This window comes from Gobio gobio (assembly GCF_949357685.1).
Source record: "Gobio gobio genome assembly, chromosome: 17".
NCBI lineage: Eukaryota > Metazoa > Chordata > Actinopteri > Cypriniformes > Gobionidae > Gobio > Gobio gobio.
Window position 1 is genome coordinate 18,261,093 of NC_137110.1, and position 20,353 is coordinate 18,281,445.

The 20,353-nt window shown below is 36.4% G+C and overlaps 1 protein-coding gene across 1 annotated transcript in view; it reads left to right on the forward strand.

Moving 5' to 3' along the window:
• Positions 1–9,557: 9,557 nt before the first annotated feature.
• Positions 9,558–20,353, forward strand: part of brinp3a.1 (bone morphogenetic protein/retinoic acid inducible neural-specific 3a, tandem duplicate 1) — a 45,418-nt gene continuing 34,622 nt past the window's right edge. Inside the window, exons 1-2 of the mRNA XM_079841672.1 lie at positions 9,558–10,060; positions 10,785–11,059. Of these exons, the coding sequence (XP_079697798.1) occupies positions 10,830–11,059 (230 nt within the window). The 5' untranslated portion in view covers positions 9,558–10,060; positions 10,785–10,829. The remainder of the gene's footprint in view (positions 10,061–10,784; positions 11,060–20,353) is intronic.

Consider the following 20,353-nt stretch of genomic DNA (forward strand, 5'->3'; position numbering starts at 1 on the left):
TAAGTGAGATCAACCATTTGATTAGGGTGAGTTAACAAAACTTCAAGAGTACTAACTTCCCTGAGACCGTTGTAAACATTTGAAATTACTTCTTTGAAAAAAACTGACATAGTGGATGGATAAATGACAAACAATTTGCTTCTCCTCATAGTAGTCCTTTCCTCTTTTAATTAATCAAAATGTTGATGACAGCAAACTGTCAAATGGTACTGCATGCAAGATGAGCACTCGGTAGAAAAGTAGCTGGAAGTCACTATATTTAACACAAGGTCCAGTGTAAGCTTTTAAAAAACAGGTTTTTACCAGGTTACAACGATACATGCACTTGCTATTTTTGAGGGGGCACCACTTTGGGGGGTTGGGGGTGACAACAGAACTGTTTGTGTCATCATATCCGATTATTCTTTTGAATTATGAAAGCGAGAACATTATTAACACATTTACTGTCACTATTCCAGAATATTAAGTACACTCTAAAAAAAAATAGGGCACAATGTACTGTATTAATTTGACAGAATTTTCCGTATTTATTTTTTACAGGTGTTTTACCCTTTATTTAGAATGTTTTGTTTTAGGGTTAACAGAAATGTCCGTAAAATTACTGGAAAATGTCCTGGTAATAAGCTGCCAAAGATGGACAACACCCCTTCACTATCTTCTATTGGAGAAAAGTGAAGCCACCAACGTCCGAATATGGCGCTGACATCTTGCTTTAATTTGGGACTTGAGTCTGCGCAGTAGAGAGCATGAAGAAGAGCCGCAATATCAAAACACTCACACTCCCGCAGTATCTGTTAGCTGCTGAACAGCTAATTTTGTTGGTGTGAAATAAACAGTTGTGGAAATGTAGAAATTAAAGTTAAAGCTCCAATCACCTCCTGAAAATCCGTTGGTGCTTCAGTGACAACTTCGCTCAGAGAAGCTGTCAATCATGACGTCATACCCCCGTTTTTATAGCATCAAACAACTAACTAAAACCAAACCAATTTTAAAAATGAATACTTGAACTTACATCAGCGAGATAAAAACTACCTAAAATTACAGAAACTATCTTTGTAGAAAAATGTATTTGAAGTGTAATTTGATTGTTTAGTTTGTCTCACGTCACATTAGAACACATGGAGGGGGCGGGGTTTATGAGCTATGGGACCAACCACCTGGGGGTTTGAGGCGCTTTGGCTTCACTTTTCAGGACGTGTGCGGCACTCTTGGCCAGTCCTTTACAGATTTATTTTTTACAGTGTATAATTCCTGTATCGATTCAGTCTTCCTCGTATTTTGTAGCTTACACACTCTAAAAAAAAACGGTTCTATATTGCACCAAAAATGGTTCTTGGCTCGTAATCATAGGGGAACCTTTTTTAGTGCTATTTAGCACCAATTTTGGTGCTTCAGTGGTTCTTCAGCGGTTCTTCAGAGGTTCTTCAGCGGTTCTTCAGAGGTTCTTCACCGGTTCTTTGACTAAGGTGCTATATAGCACCTCTGAAGAACCGCTGAAGAACCACTGAAGCACCAAAATTGGTGCTATATAGCACTAAAAAAGGTTCCCCTATGATTACGAGCCTTTTTTTTTTAGAGTGGAAATAAACCAATTTAAAGCATATAAGCAATGACAAAGCATGATTTGAATTTAGCAGTTGATAATGCGATGCACTGAACGTTCTAATCTCACCGGTGTAATTGTACGCTTCAAAAGCTTAATTATCAAATGTAAAAATATTTGTTTTTGTCTTCTGGAAGCTAAATTCAAATCCATTTGGTACAAAAACAAAAACGTGAAAGTGACGTCATTACGTGTTCAGTCTATAGGCCCGTAGTGTTTCTTTACAAAGTTACATCTCCAACTACTGGCCTGGCATAATACAGTTTCGTTTCGGGGATCCATGTAAACGGGGATATAAGCATCGTTGTTATGTTAAGTACCCTCAGTTTTTCGTTCATACTGAGTCTATAATGAACTATAATGAAACAGGTTATGGCGATTTCTACAAGAGATAATTTCAACTTAGGTTAAGGTTACGGTGAGACACTTTCAATGGAATAAAATTAAAGGGGGGGTGAAACACTCAGTTTCAGTCAATCTCATGTCAATCTTGAGTGCCTATAGAGCAGTACTGCATCCTTCATATCTCCGAAAAGTCTTTCGTTTTATTATATTTATAAAAGAAAGATACGCTGTACCGAGTCTTTCCGGAAAAAAACGAGCAGCTGGAGGTGTACCGTGTGGGCGGAGCTAAAGAATCACGAGCGCGTGCAGCTATTGCGTTGAGAGCTGAGGAAGCTGTGACATCCTTAAACGTGGAAAAAAATGTTATCCTTAATAAACCATAGAGATCAATTGGATTTACCCATACATATATGATCCAGAATCAGATCTAGAGGCTGAAATTAAACAGGAGAAGCAGCAATGACGACTACAGCAGGACGTCTCTATGGTATGTACTGTAAAATGTATTACTTATAATGGTAATACCTGCTTACAGCGTGAGTTTGACAACATTTTTTGTGTGTTTACTCATGGTTTATGAGGACATCATATGATTTATGGACTATTATATGTGTTTTAAAGTTAGCAGTAGCAAGCGGAACGGTTTCGCAAGTCAGACTAGTGTGTGTTTACATAGAAAAACAATGGAATGGTAGCACATTTAAATGAACGAGTCAATAGCTAACAACACAAAGACATTTGAAGCAGTTTTACTCACCGCCTGCTTCCAACCTTAATCGCTGGAACCGCTCCATCTTTCTGTGTTAGACGAGCTACAAATCCGGAGTTGAACTGGGCCTTGTTTATAAAACGATCGTCGCCGAAATGCAGGGATCCCATTAACGCTGGGTTCTTTGGGAAGCTGTACAGGGTTGTCTTGGGTTTCCTGGACAACCAAAAACACACATCTTTGTTGACATTGTTGATTTTGTGACGTCCTATGACTGCAGCGGAGCCAGCTTCCCTGAAGCCGAGCACAGCGCTATAATGGGCGTGCATTTGCTCTCTTGCTCTAGCCGCGCGCGCGCGCCCTACCAGGAGAAGAGCCTGTACAAGGACATTTCGCCCCATCTGACGTCACATATACCCATACTCGAAAAAATCTTTCTGAAACTTATGAGAAACCGGAAGGAGTATTTTTGGCACAGAAATACTCCATCAAACGTCCAACTTTTTTTTTTAAACTTTGCCCATGTTTATGTTGCCTAAACATGGGAATCCAAGTCTTTAACAGTGTAAAAATCTCAGTATGCATGAAACAGCATTTCACACACCCCCCCCCCCCCCCCCCCCTAACAAATAACAAAAATATGAAGCTTATGATCTTATAAAATCATTTACATACATTTTTGTTAAAATGTTATTATTACAATATTGAAACATTATTTCAATTGTAAATCTGTTTAAATTATATATATTTACACTTTTTTTAAGAGTTTAGTGTTGCATTGTCAAGTTGTAAAATTGGATATACTCTACACAGAAAATGTCTAGCAATTTTTTTTTACACTAAAATCATGTTAACCATATGGTTTACATTTTGTGGGTACAGTATTGAAACTGTATTTTAAAGTTTATGAATTGGACTAATCCATTAACTTTTGGTTAATCAATATTAAATACTGTTGATTGAGCTTAACTTGAACTAAACCTGGAAATTCCTATTTCTAAACTTCTAAACTTCCAACTCTTGATGTCCATCCCAATGTTTTTGATCGGAATGATGAAGCATGTTGTGGAACTGTATTGTAGAAGGCTGAGTGCTAGAGTATACCCTCAGATCACAAGTACAATATTGTTTGTGTTCTAGTCACAGTAAGCACAGTGCTAGTCTGTTAAGAAATCAGTTGTTTTTCTTTTTTTCCTTTTTTTTTTTTTTTTTTGGCTGCATGGTAAAGGATAGCGAGCCAAACCAAGAATGCTGCCAGCCTTTTCATTGACAGAGATTACTTAAAGACAGATGGCAAAAAAAGACGATGTTCAAACCGAGATCTTTATTAAACGGTCTTTTAATAACTAAGCCTCTCTTTAGGCAAGATTTAATGATTGTTTGAAAAGATTATGGTGTTATTATTTTGATCTTTACTCCAAGAGAAACATTTATTCAGCTATTCAAGCAGGAAAAGCGATAATTATGTCACATTTATCAGGGTATTAGATGTCAGCAGTGTTGGGGGAAGTTAATTGTAAAAGTATTGCATTAACATATTGCGTTACTCCCTAAAAAAGTAACTAATTGCGTTACTTTTTATGGAAAGTAATGTGTTACATTACTTTTGCATTACTTTTTCTCACCTGGGCTGGGCACGGAGGAAAAAAGTAGCGCAAAAGTAATACATAAAGTATATTTGTGTAATTTAATATATGTAATTATTGCAGGTTTGAGTAATATTTTGAGATTGCATTTCACTGATTTTATTAATTGTGAGTAATACTGAATGTTTTTTGGGTTTTTTTGCAATTGAGATTAGTAAATGCATGCACACATAGTATTCTAAAATTACAATAATCATGTTTACACTGCGCACACAAGGCCTCTGCAACTTACTCCCAATTTCTCCAAACTCCTCTCTTTGAAAAGTTTATAAGCACTATATGATAGTTTCAGTTTAGTTACTGGACTCTGACCCAAAAGTTGAGAACCAGTGTTCTGTATATCCAGCCATACATACCTCAATTATCAACTAATATCATCTATGGCCATGCTAATAATGATTAAATGAATGTACAGTATATATAAAATGAAAAGGAAACTCTTGAGCTATATGATATTTGCAGACTGATATCCACCAGTATCACCCTCTGGACTGTGCCATTCATCAAGCAACTACTACAATTCATTGTGCAGCGATATGCCATTTTCTATCAATGACCTGTACAATCTGTTCATTCCCCAGACAAATGCCACCAAGCAGGGCCGTGCAGAGAGTTCGTCAGGGGCAGGGGCTCAAATGTAAAAAAGGGGCAATATGTAAATATGTATATGTATATATATATATATATATATATATATATACATACACATATACATATATACACACACATATACATATATATATACACACACATACATATACATATATATACACACACATACATATACATATATATACACACACATACACATATACATATGTATACACACACATACACATATACATATATATACACACACATACACATATACATATATATATATACATATATATATATATATATATATATATATATATATATATATATATATATATATATATATATATATATATATATATATATATATATATATATATATATATATATACATATATCTATCTATATATATATATACATATATCTATCTATATATATACATATATAGATAGATAGATAGATAGATAGATAGATAGATAGATAGATAGATAGATAGATAGATAGATAGATAGATAGATAGATAGATAGATAGATAGATAGATAGATAGATAGATAGATAGATAGATACATATTTTTATTTAATCAAAAATACAGAAAAAACAGTAGCCTAATATTATGAAAAATTACTACATTGTATTCTTTTTAACCTTTTATTAATCAAAGAATCTTGAAAGGAGTATCACAGTTTCATTCATTGACATTAAATCCTCATATTAGAATGATTTCTGAATGATCATGTGACACTGAAGAGTAATGATGCTGAAAATACAGCTGTGATCACAGGAATAAATTATATTTTAAATTATTTTAAAATAGAAAACCATTATTTTAATATATTTCGCAATATTGCTGTTTTTTATCAAATAAATGTAGGCTTCATGAACATAAGAGACTTATTTGATAATGCTGCATAATATTCAAAAATAGTGTATAATAAAGTCCTTTCACGTAACCATTTCGCCAGCCTACACGTCATATAATAGGCCTGTAGGAGCCGGTGGCACTTGGGTTTTGTTAACTTTGATAGTTTCATGAAATAGTAAACGGTGTATCAATATAGGATACATAACTACTTACCATTAATGCGACTTTTGCTGCTGTGGTTTTGTGCAGGGATTTGTTTGTTGTCTGTTAAAATCCATTTTGTCAGTGATGCAATTTATAAAATGAGCCAAACCGCAGGAAATTGTTCCACAAACGTTAGTTCGTCTGTTCATGTAATTTTCAACCGATTTATGAATAAGAACAGAAAATTACCGCTTCACATCGCCCAATGGAATTTGAACTTGCTTTGCCAGATCACGATTGGTTGGTGTATAGCCTATACATGACAAACGGGCATTGGTGAACTGTGTAATACTTTAAAATATATAGCTAATATATAGCTTTGTAATTAAATCAACACATTAGCTCTGATTATGGATGAAAAAAAATATTGGTTTACTTTTTTCCCGTGAGGCCACACACTCTCTGAAAGGACCATATTTGGCTCGAGAGCCGTTTCCGAACAGAGAAAAATCAGCAGTCAATCAAAACGCACGCGACCCATAGCAACGCGTTATGACAACGCCTCAACAGAAATTCTCCGACTTTTGAGCCGTTCGTTACTATTGTATGCATTGTCATGTCATAATAATCACATTTATTTAGTTTTATTGACCACGATATATTATCATTGATTTTTGTCTGAAAGGGGCACTTTTGATTCATTTTGAAAAAGGGCAGGGGCTCGAGCACCCAAAGCCCCCCCCTCTGCACGTGCCTGCCACCAAGTCCTTTTTAGTCCACCTTATTCAAGCAAAAAGTCACGCCGCAAATAAGAAGAGAAAATTGTGTTGCCTCTCAACCATGACAGAATCTAATATCAAGATGGATCCATTCTGAGGGCAGAACATCACACAAATAATGCATCTCTTTAGTGGTTTATTAAAAAAAAAAATCCATTAGCAAATGACCTGAGGTATGGAATGACAGTGCTCTCCATTTTATTCTTTTATCCATCTTTTTTTATTTTATTTATTTATTTTTCCAACAATCGGTTGACTTGTTATATTTGATTTCTTCAGATTAAAAAAAATAATAATAATATTGCTTTCTATTGAGCTATCAGTTGCACTTTGTATTTTCCAGTACGTGTACTTACAGTGTACTTACCTAAGAACATATTTGGAAATTGAAGGTAAGGGTTACAGGTTAGGTTTAGGAGTAGGAGCAGGTTCAGGGTTAGTACCTAGGTTTTACCCAGTTATTGTAATTACTGTAATAAGTACATTGTATGTGCTTGGGAAACACTGTAAAAAAAAATGCTACAGAGCTATCTTTTCTTTAACGTACAGTATGTCAGATATTGTATCTTCTAGAAGGCAGATGGGGACAAACATGATACACAGCTAAAGTATTTTGTGCATAACATGAAATGACTGATCATCAACCACAATCTAAGTGGCGATTGGATGCTTATTTATGGGATGTTGATCTTTGACAAATGTGCTATTTAGCATTACAATACTCCTATACTCCGATAATTATGTTAAATATTTTTTTTGTGTTAAAATGAAACAAATTAATCGCATGCGCTAACACACTAATTTTGACAGCTCTAAGACTAATAAAGAGATTTAACCTGAATAACAGAATGATTATATACTGAGCTAACGGAATTAAGACTTTTTGCTTTTCACCCCCTTTTTTTGAGGCACACTGGCATTTACAAACCCATTTTATCTTTATAGGATTCTGATGTTTGCAAGCTAGCTGTTAAACAAAACCACTTACAAACTTGCAACATTGAGGATTGATTTATGGGCCTGCACATTGACCACGTGGCATTGAGAAGGGAGGGTTAATGTTTTTTCAGACATCATCATTAGACATTTCTAGCTGTAGCATTGGTGCTTGTTACTGTGAAACAAAGCTCATATGTCAGAGTCATTAGAGAAGGAGAGCATGACACTGGCTTGGCCTCATCACTATTCGGGTGATTCATACAGCCAGAAGAGAGTCTGACACTTCAGCTACACATGCAGTGGCTGAGACTAAAGCTTCACACACTGCTTATGACAATGAATAGCCTTTGAAACCTCTTGGTGCAAACATACATTGATAAAACATCACTTTTGCCTGGTTGCACGAACTTAGTTAATATGTAATGGGCATCTTCAAGCTAATTATGCAAGCAAGTACAGAAGTGACTTTCTCTTTCCTGCAATTACGTTTTCTAAAGATTCTCATGTTTTCACAGTCTAACCTTTTTACAGGAGCCATTGAGGGGCAGAGTGAGGGAGAGAGGGAAATGAGGGAAAAAAGTGAATACGCATATTGCATCTGAAAAGATATGCAAAAATTCCCTGCCTCGGCTGTCAAGATGATAGCTAATTAAAACATTATCTTTACTTTGCTTCCTTGATTACTCTTCACCAAGACAACACACCACTGCATCAAGGCTGTATTTTAAGTGAATATTTACCTGTTGTAATGACTTTCTGTCTATGCATTGATAAATGTCCCTCCCTGCTTTGTCGTCTAAAACACTATGATCTAGATCTCAACTCCGCCTACAGCAGTCGACTGGTTTTAAAGAGTGCTGTCTCAGCTTTGTCAAACAGCTGTTTTCTGCACAATCCACTGATCTGCTGTTGGTCCTATACGGATGTCTTTTCACTATCCTCGACATCTGAAAATATCTCGGGAAAACTGTGCTGATATTTCTCTCACTGTCTCACTGTGAGGACTTGATTTGATTTTGTCTTTGATTTCTTTCCCTTCCTTTCCTCCCAAGATTGCTCATTTCCTCACACGGTCGATCACTGAAAATCAATTGGAAGCCAATGTTAGACTGTTTCTACTCATTCTTGTGTTTAAAACAGATGTCAGCGTTGTCAGTCCAGTGTACTCCTTTGATAATGTGTTTTAAAGGTAATATTCTGCTTATTATGAACATAATCATGGACACTGTTTGAGATAAGACAAGATACAATACTTATTCATCTGTCTGGATAGAGGTTTTTCATTTTGATTTATCTAAATAACCAATGCTGTGTGCAATGTAGTTTTGTAAAGATTTACAGTGCAATTATTTATGTTAGAAATGTTGATTTTGTGCATAATTGTGCATAATAATACAAAAAGACAATTGCATGATTTCATGCTCCCTTGATATATTTGTTAATATAGGCTATTCTATAATATATTAAACCAATAAATGCATGTACATTTACAAGTTAATTTTGTTGCAATGTCACAATTGTATTGGTTTGTAAATTAGTTTCCTGTTTACATTTTTTTCCCATGTTTCTGTAGTGTATCATGACAAATTGGCAACTTGTTAAGAAATATTACTTTTCTTCCATTTTTGTATATGTATGTCCTAATAAAGCCTTTTAGTTTTTTTAGCCTGAAAACTCGAATGAATAATACGATGTAGATCTCGCTCGAGTAGGCTACTATTTGTATCATAATTATCCCATTCATAAATAAGTATAATATTATTTTCATAACAAGCACATAATGTTCAAACTCATTGTCACCCCGACAAAGTAGCCTACATTCTCTCAGCAGGGAAACCCCGCCCCTCTTGCTCGCGAACAGCCAATGAGGAGTGGAGGAGGCTTGTCTCTGAAATAAATTGGATATTTTCATGGTGTGTATGGGAACCGTCTAGTTTGAGCATCCAACCGACATACGCGCAGTTGCACAGAGTGGACCTCTGGAGTAGACATTTATATAGTGCTTCTTGGGCACCGGCTTAAGTTAATATATCGAGGGGAAACAGTAGACTTTAATCGCATCAGTTATGGGGTTGCTTCAAGACGTTGGTTATGGGATTGCTTCAACCTAACTTCCAATTCATAAGATACCTGTTTACTTGGAGAGAGAAGAGTGAAGACAGTGCGACCGTTTCTCCTCGCGATAGTTTTTTTCTTCTCTTCACCCGGATTATACGGCACAAGACGTTGGAAATATACACGATAGTGGAAGCAGAGAGTTGGATGCTGGCTTTCCAGGGCTCTTCTCGCATCGCGATGGTGTTTAAAACAAGTTGAACTGAGCCAAATCTTTAAAGGTCACCCTCAACAATTTGCGTTTACAATAATTTGCCTTAATCGGTAAACTGTAGAGGTTGTTGACTTCAGTGGTTGAAACATCGGACAACTGGAAAAGGTAAACTTACTCTAAAATATTTACTAATAATACTATGAATATAATTCAATTAAACAAGTATAATTGTAGTGAAATATTTTAAATAATTGAACTAATAATTGAAAACACATTGTAATTACAAGTATAATCTTTCTGAAACCCAGTTTGAAAATGGCAAATTAGAAAATGACAGTATAGGCTAATACAGGCTATATTTGAATGCCTGTGTATGGAAATATATTTTAATAGCTAATTCTATTTGTATATAGGCCTACGTTAAATCAAGGGTTTTTAATCTGGGACCCCCAGCCAGATTCTCAGACCCAGGGTCCCCCATTTTACTAGATTATACTAACCAGATTTTCTCAGTAGCACTTGAGAAAAGGCTTTTATTAAAAACAATAAATACCATTACTACATTATTTAGGGATAATGCGTAAAAGAACATAAAGTAAGAAAGTTAAAAATGAGTTATAGTTAGAAATGTCATAAGAGCTTACATTTTAAAAGTCTTTGGCCTATATATATATATATATATATATATATATATATATATATATATATATATATATATATATATATATATATATATATATATACACACACACCTCCTAGACTTTAGGGACCCCATACTGAAAACCCTGGTCTTTAAATGTCTTTACAGCTGTGTTTGAAAAAAATAAATAAAAAAAGCTGTCTGGAAACAGTTATAATTGAATTCACTGTATTGACTTTGTTGTTTCAGAAGGCAAGGAAAGTTTGGAGAGAATGTCGAGTCGCAGGGTGAAGCATGAGCTGCCAGTGTACTGATTTTAGACTGGCGTATCTGATGAGTCTATGGGTATGTGTTGTACTAAGCCTTCACTGCTGGGTTCTAGCCCCTGTGGCAGCCTCCCATGATGCCGCTGGTCCATTTGGGTGGCTCCTTTCAGATAAAGGGCCTTTTCATCACTCACAGGAATTTGCAGAATTTGTGGAGCGTTATCAACAGGGCTTCACAACCAAATACAAGATTTACAGGTGAGCTGGATAATTTCTTCTGTTATTTTATTGGCAGTTATGTGTAGAATGTGTCGGATTTATTAATGATATGCCGAATATATGGTGCTTTTTCATTTATTTGTACATGTTACTGTTTAGAAAAAACGTTTACAAGAAACTTTAATGGAGGCTGGCTCATTTTGCTTACTAGTGTGCAAACTTTCACATCCAAATTGCAACATGGCTGGATTGGTGAAAAACGCTGTTGTAGATACCGCTATGCAATATAAATGAGACTATGTAAATATAGACATGTTGGGTAAACACTCTCTGCACATGAGGAGTCAATCTGACAGCTGTTTTCAAGTTTAAAATGTAGTTTGAAACTTTTAATGCCAGATTATTAGTTGCAACTGATGTGAGGTGAGGTGTTGAGGGAAGTTGTGCTGAGTTAGAGCTGAGGATTAGATGAAGTGATAAACAGCCCAAAAGGGGAGAAGAGAAAAGCAGGAAAAGAGTTGGCTGAACTGAACCTGACTGACAGGCTCATTTGGCAGGGCCATTGGACCACGCTGCCAGGCACAGATGGAGATGGCAACATTGGGGTTAGTCAGACGCTCTCTCCTCAACATACGTGTGTATCTGTGAATGCTCCACCGGCTTTATTTTTTGCTAGAGACAGACTATAGAAGTCAACAAAAGTACAGTGGTGCTTTCTCAATGTCAGATCTCCCCCTGCTGGTGGAAACCGGCAGCTTGTCTACGTGTGTGTGTGCGAGTGCTGGGGTGCGCGTGTCTAGGTGCATAATTTTACTTTTCATGCTAGGCAGGGCTCCTATCCCAACATCCCTTGTGCCTGAATGACTTTTAAGTACCTTGCTCTCACACTGGCAGTACAGAGAGGGACAAGTTTGCATCTGCTACGGATCTTAGTTGAGAGAGAATCAATTCTTCTTCCTGGCCTCTTAACACTCTTTGCCTTGTATGAGAAATTTGAGGAAAGATAATGATGTGTGACACTGGAACAGTTTTATAAGCCTAAATGTGTGTGCATGTGTCAGACATTCTGTCATCTTTTCTTTGAAAATACAATGTGTGAAAAAACAATTGGAGTAGAAATTTTTTTTACTCAGAAATTGCTAGTAGATTTCACAAATAATTACAAATAAATTACAAGTAACACTTTGGATTAAACATTACATTTTTAAGTGGAAACACTGAAATAGTATTTTCTTGTAAAATGTACTCGAATAATGTTTGTTTTATTTACAACTTCGAAACATGTTTTTTTTTTTTTACAGTCTAGTAGTGCTACTTTTATATTTGACTCAAAACCGTGTTCATTACACGATCAGTGTAAATAAAACTGCAAAAATTGAGCTGCTGTCCCATCTGCGTGGTTATAAAATATGTCAGGATAATAACCCACCCCACCACCAAATTCTCGCCTCAAAATTTGACAACATCAGCATCTGCAGTTTGTTTGTGTTTGCGGAAACACACCTAGGTTGTTACGAATTCATAACTTGCTTGTGGTCACATGCAGTAGGTAGGTGTGCGGTGACATAGATTCAAGGTAAATTTGTGCCATTCTCATTCTCCCCATTTACCTTCCGCCAAAGGTTGAACAGAGCCCAAGGGTACAGTAAAGACTTAGTAGTGTCTATCCTTCCTGTCAGATGCATGAAAGGGATCTCATAAAACACCAGACATATGCTGCCTGACAAGTGTATGATGGGAGGGTTCTGCACGGGAGGATAGGTGGGTGAGGCGGACAAGCCGATGGCAGCGGAAAAGGTTGCCGGAGCACATACGTGCTCGCTTGTTCCTCTCTGAGATGGTAATAGCGAAGCTCCCCGAGTACAAGGTGACAGCAATTGTCGGCTTAGCCAGAGCTGTGTGAGCAACAATGAGGATAAGCAGTAATTCTCCCACGCAAACACTGTCTTGCTCAAGTTTTTCCTGCACTCTGGAATGGAACTTAAAGTCGACAGAGTGTGTGATGTTTTTCATTTGAGAATTAGACAGGACATGTGTACTTTCAGTCTTTTACTGGAATTAAAAGTATTAGGAACATTTAAATACATCTTACTTATACATAAAAAAAGCAATAGAGATATTCTGCCACTTTACCATTATGGTTGTGTTTCCAATGTATTTGCTTTTTGTTTCAGATGCTAAATGAGTCCCTGATATTTCAATCAAATATCTTACATACACCCATAGCAGGAGAGTTGAGCTGTAAGGAAACCCTTACAACATCTGCCTTTATGTGATAGTGTTGATGGTGGTGCACCACTTTATTCCCTTTTGATTCATTTGTTCAGTACACAAGTCTGTAAATGCTATATGTGGACTGTAAACAAAAGAAGATCATTTTTGTTAAAGATAATTACGGGACTTAGTTAAATGGTCAAATCCATAAGGTTAGGTCTAACATTTTTTGTGAGATTAATGTTGTTAATCTTAATTTAAAGGAAGATTTGTAAAATCCATAGCACTGGTGCTTTTTCCAGCACAGGGTAAAGCTTAGAATGAGGACGATGTTGAATTAATCAAGATTTCCAATTAAGAAAGCTTCTGAAAGGGTTTAAGATGAATACATATAATTGAATTATCATACATTCTTAAACATGTACAAGTCATAAGTGTTATTAATGCCTGAAGCATTATGAGTCTATTAGCCTCCGGAATCTTCAGCATTCAAATAGCTTTAGACGGAAAATGTTTAGCCTAACGACAATAATGTCTCCATAAAAGCCTCAGATCATTGATTGCTCAATTAGTGGCTCTACATTGTGCTATTTTAGAGGGATATTTAACTTAATGCAGTCGTGTGGGTGCTGTGTACAGGACATTAATGACAGCCGGGTTCTGTAGAAAATTCTTTGAACCACTCTTATCAAACGAATATCTTGGCGTTGTCCTGAAAATCAAACTGGAGCAAAGACTGTGATGTTCACCGGTGTGGAATTTCAAATTAAACACATGAAGGGGTTCCGGTATGGCATACTTGACAAGTTTTTTTTTTTCTTTTCCATTTGTGAAAAGAAATGGTTGCATTGCACACCTCTTCTATAATGTTGGATTTATTTTGCCCTTATTATATTTTCCTTCACCAGTTATATGTTATCAAGTAAACTCCTAAGTTCTTTATTGGCACAGATGGTTCCACCAAGAACCTTTAAAGGTGCTGTATGTAAGTTTTTCCACTTTATTAAAGCATAAAAATAGTAATATGTTTGCAGATATTTAGGAAACATGCTAAATCCACCTAATTGTTTCTCTGAAAAACAATGCTTTCCGTGTCAATACCGCACGTTGCCAGTGTACTCAATAGTATTTCGACACCCCAGGTTGCCAGTTGGCGGAAAACACAGCGTATTGCTGCCATGGAAGCCAGCAAACAAACTGGGCCAGAGATCGCAGATTCTACCGGACCTAAAAAGCCTCGGCATCCATCTAACAATCTCAATGAACGAGAGATTATTAAAACGCGGATAAATCAACTTACAGTGTGGCTTTCATTGTCAATTCACCCTTCGCCGCAAGTTTGATTGACAGGTTATCTGACCAATCACAGCGCCGAATCTGCCGGTTTGTCCGACAAAGCAGTCAGGAGAGTTAGTAGATTAACGTAGGTGGACTTGAACTTGGAAAAACGGTGTGTACTGACATCTTTCCGCAGTTGAAACAACATTTCTTTTATATGTTTATTTCGTGCTTATCAATGAACTACAAGGAAGAGATAATCGGTTCACGAGCAGCTTTAACCGCTACAGCGATCACGACAGCCACGAACCGGTATTTATTGTTTAAATTTCTTTTTAAAAAATGACAATTTCAAAGTTTAGACTTTGTTTCATGTCAAAAGTAACTTGCTCTGTCCTGTCTGTCGGCGTGTTGTCAGTGTCTTCTTTGCTCCTCGATGTATTTTCTCTACGTGAGAACGTGTGAGAGCGCCATGGCTTGTTGAACATAGCAATAGTAACTAAAGGGGGCGGATCTTTCCGAACGGTCAATTGCGCTCACTCCTGTTGCGTGTACTCGTGCTGGTAACCCTGTGTGAGCGTAGAGTCTGAGGAGGAGGGGGCGGGGAAACAACGATCTCCAATATTTTGAATTTGGACTACAGTACCTATTTCGACCACTAGCTGTCAATACAGCACCTTTAACATCCATGGAATCTTTGTACTTTCTTTAGATTATTCAAATGGTCTTGACTTTAAGAAGAAGGTTCTTTGGGTAACCAAAAATGATTCTTCTATGGCATCACTGTAAACACTTCTTCTGGAATCTTATTTTTAAGAGTGTAAAGGAGAATTTTATTTAAATCCAAGAGTACGATTATGAATGTGATATTGCTTTTATAAAGATATATTATAATTTCGAATGACTGACATTCTAGACACAATATGGCCAGTTATTTTGCTTATTTTTTGCATCAAGGGAAGTAGTTCTAAAAGTAATCAAATCAGCTAGCAACCTAGATCAACATTTGGTGAATTATGATAATCTAGAGCGTTGTTTGCAGTTTTGACCTTTACAATTTACTTCCATTGTCACGCCCAAACTTCATTCTAACAAATAGGGCATTATCACATGACAGCCCAGCTAGAATATGCTAAAGCCACATAGGCTTGCTTGTTATAAATCAAGAAATGTTCACAACAGAGTACCCAGAATACCATAATTCACCCTATATAAGAGAACCAGAGAGTGTGGGTGGGAATGAGAGAAAGCGAGAGAGAGAGATCGACAGAAGGAGAGGGAGAGAGAGATATCAGGCTAGTAGCGTCAGGCCCTAGCTAATCGTCTCATTATTTATGTTTCAAGACATGTATATCCCCTGAGTATGCTTGCACTTGCATTGGAAACACAATCAAGGACAAAACACCTACTGGCTGCTCGGTCATTGCTATGGTAGATTGTTTTCCTAGTTCAGTTTATCAGGGCCATAGCTCGACTGAGAGAGATGAGGTGTTGGACTTCCCTTATGGGAAATGAATGATGGAAGCGCACAGAGGTGCGTATGTTAAGTCATATCTCACAACTGACAGGAGTGATGATGACTGTGGCTTTGATGGCTCAATATTTCAGTATGAAGAAATACACTTGGATTATATATAATAAATGACCTTTGTTGACCAATTAGCTCTAATTTTAGGTCCGGAAAGTTTTTTCAAACTCCTAAATGACTCATGCCGTGGAATGAGTGAAGCCCTAATGAGCGTGTTTACATCTGATTAATGTTAGCATGAAGAAGTGTTTGATAAACACAACTAATGAGGTGTAGCCTGAGCTCTCAATTTGCCTCAGGTTATTCTTGAATTGAAAATCAAGTTAAGACCACATAAACACAGCAATAAAGGGCATTTTATGGATTAAAAAAAAAAAGAATTAAGAAATTTGTTTTTATGTTTTTATCAGTATCTCATTCATATATAAGAGGGTCATAAAACATCAAGGAGACACTTCTAGGTGAAAGCAGTTTACAATATATCGGTTTGAAGTTTGGGATCAGTATAGTTTAGTTCAGTATACTGTAAATCAGTGCGAGCGGGTTTAACCGGGTATTCTGGGTGGCACGTCATGTAAAAAAAAATGTCCCCGGTGCAGATACGTTGGATGGGTTTAATAAGTGAGACACGCACGTTCATTCTACACAGTGTTAGTACTTACAGTACATCTGTCTTTAGCTTATCATAAAAAAATATATATAATTAAAAAAACAATCTCCCTATGGATAAAATGAAATACTATGAAAATAATTTAAGTTATTACTTTTTTCAGTTGATTTAGTCTAGTTAGTTTTGTATCAAATACTATGTGTTTTTTGGTGATCATCGAGATCTGGCAGCAATAGTGAGCGATTCGCAGATAGCTTTCCTTGTGCATGAAATCCCCCATTTGCCTGCTAACCAATGAGAATGCGGAACAATTATGACGATATAACAACAGAGCGTAAGTGCCGAAGCTGTTGTGGAACCATGAACTCTCCATAGCTGACAGATTTGAAGAATCCCTCAAACAAGGGTATTTATATGAATTTATAGTATTAATATTAATTAGCAAGTCCACAAATGGCTTGGGTTTGCCGAGCATTTTCAGCTTTTATGGACTATATACATATATATATATATATTTTTTTTTGTGTGTGTGAAAGGAGTACTTTTTTTCAGCAAGGATGTATTAAATACTGCCAAAAGTAACATAAAAAACATAAATAATGGTTAAAAAGATACTTTTCTTTTGATTGTTTCCACAAAAATATTAGGCAGCTGTTTTCAACATTGATATTACGAAATGTTCCAAATCAGCATATTAGAATGATTTCTGAAGGATCATGTGACACTGAAGACTGGAGTAATTGCTGCTGAAATTATATCTTTGCCATCACAGGAACTATTCATGAGAACACATGGCTGTTACCCTTTAACATTAGCACTTGATCCCCCAATGCCATCCATAGTTATGTGCAGTGCTCGAAGTGGGTATGTGTACCGGAACTTCTATATTTTAGGCCCCCCGGAATGTGATTTCAACCATGGTGGACACCCCCCAGAACATGATTTCAACCCTCGGTAGTACCGGCACTTTTTTTTTTACACAAGAACTGTGCATCTACGAGTGCTGACAGACCACCAGGCTTTCAATCAGAGGCTGACACCTTTTGACATATTTTTGTGCAGCAAGCATTTATTACACGAGTTTCTAGATTTATGGACTGTTTGAGTTGCAGCCTGACACTGATGTCTTGGACACAAATGCCATCCGTCCTTACTATGAGTGTGTTTAACCATTAAATCACTTATAGTATGTTTGTAGGTCAACATAGCGGAATAACAGCCTCAAAAGTTATAAAAAATGCAAGAGAACATGCAAATATATTTTCAATGCAGAACACAAATGCAAATGGCATGACTTTAAAAATGATAAATGATCTGTGTAAACTTACAGAATATTACCAGTCAAAAGTCGGTAAGATTTTGATCTTGATCATGATCCTTCAGAAATCATTCTAAAATGCTTATTTGTTTCTCAAGAAACATATAGTTAAAGTCCCCCTGTAGTCAATCAGTGTATCCCTTAGAACTCATCTTTGATATCCAAAATGACACGTTTTCTTCCTGTGAAAACAATTTATTTATACCTTAAAATAGCTTGAATGTAACTCTACACCCTTGCTTCATTTAGTATATGTGGAGCCATGAATATGCAAATTAACCCAATCTCCACTCACTCACACCAGCTCAGAGACCCACTCGGTCAACTTCTACTCAAGTTACTGTAGTAAACGCTGCACAGAGGTATCGCTCTTTACAACATCAGACACATAACGGTAATTGATATGATTAGCCTTTTGCTTGACTAGGTTATCAAACAGCTAATAATGTGTTGCTAATGTTACACAAACCATGTTCCCGTTCAGCATCTCAGTCTGCCTTCTAAAAATCAGCATCCTTTGAAATTTATCATAACATCATAATATACATAATTCACCTGCTATATTGCTAAATGTAGACGATTTTACAACAGAAAAATATACCAGGATGGCTTCTCTTGAGAGTCCCCTGCTTCAGAGCAGTTATAGATAATGAAATGCTAAAGCCTGCCCACATGTTGGCATGATGTTGACAAGTTTGTGACGTCAGAAACACCAGCGATTTCTAACCGCGTTTTTGAGACTGTCTTTGGTTCACTGCAGTTTTAAAGAGAAAATACTTAGCTTGGTGTTGACTTATGAATTTGCACATGGTTTGCCTGAAAGCACATTAAAAACACCACATAGACATATAACAGACTTTATAGGTCGTTTTTCAAGGACCTTATTACAATCTTTATTTAGTCATGCGCCCTCTAGCTGGCGTACAAATAATGACAGTGTCGTGTTACGTCTGACTGTCGTTACCAATCAAAATGCGTGTTCATTTAAATGCAATGTGTGGACTTTTTTATTTGTCATATTTCCAATTAGCAAAAATCATTTTTTATTAACAACTACACCCACCCCTATACCCGGTGATTTATAGTGCATATACACTTTATGAGCACATACGTTCCCTGGGATCGAACCCACGATTGTATGATCACATGATGTTGTATTTTGCAATGTTCTATCAATTGAGCTACGCAATAAAAGGAAACAAAGCATTAAAATGAAAGTGTCCTGTTGTTGATAGGGGCACAACTTTAGTAAACGCTCCTATGGGTTGTATTTCATAAATTAAAATGAAAGTGTCCTGTTGTCGATTAGGGCGCAACTTTAGTAAACGCTCCTATGGGTCATATTTCAGGGAAGTGACAAACAACCTATATAGGTGTGGTTGAGGACATGTTGACATAAACAACATTAAAAACTTATCTTTAATCTTTAATATAATCAATGTTGAAAACAGTTGTGCTACATAATTTTATGGAAACTATGATGGTTTCAGGATTTTTTGTTTAATGGAATTTTCAAAAGAACAGCATTTTTTTTTATCAAACATTTTTATAGCATTATAAATGTGTTTACTATCAATTTTGATCAATTTAATGTATCCTTGCTGAATAAAAGTATTCTTTCAAAAAATGAAAAACTTTTGAACAATAGTGTATATCTGTATTCTGTTGACTGAAAGTGTGCCTTTGTGAGAGCGTTTGATAACTGTGTTAAAACAAAATAACACTGACTTGATAGAGACAGTTGTTGTTTCTAGTCTCCACCATTATTTATTTATTTATTCACTCCTCTTTCTGGTGAGAAATGACCTGTGCCATGTCAAATGTTATTCAACTTCTCGAGACCCTGGATTGTGTTCCATTCCGTTGCTCCACATCTTTTTGAGCGCAAGAACGTGTTCTGTGTTAACAGCTTTTTACTCATTCTGTACTTCCTGTTTTCTATAAGTGTGGTTTAGTGAGGCGCAATGTATTACAGAATTTACGTACATATACGGGATGGAGCATGATTGATTGTGCTAATTTAATTTCTACTTGAAACTAATTAGTTTAAAAATTGAATGTAATTTAACTTAACACAAAACCTTTTTTCGCCTATCCATAAATCTCATTATACAGCGTGTTGCATAATATTGCAAAAATGTTGCATAAATCAGAATGTAACACTCACCCGGATGTTTCAAGCATATCGCTACTTCCGACAGCATAACAATCTGGTCTCATTTGCTTGTACTGTGACACTGTCGGTCTCCCTTTGGCTTCAGATTGCTTCCTCTGGAGCGTGTTCTCACCGCTGACTCCGTGTAGCCGTAGGTCTCTGTGGGGAAGCCTGGCAGGTAGTTCTTCAATATGCCTTCTCCTGCTGTGAGGCTCTAGCGTGGGCCCAGT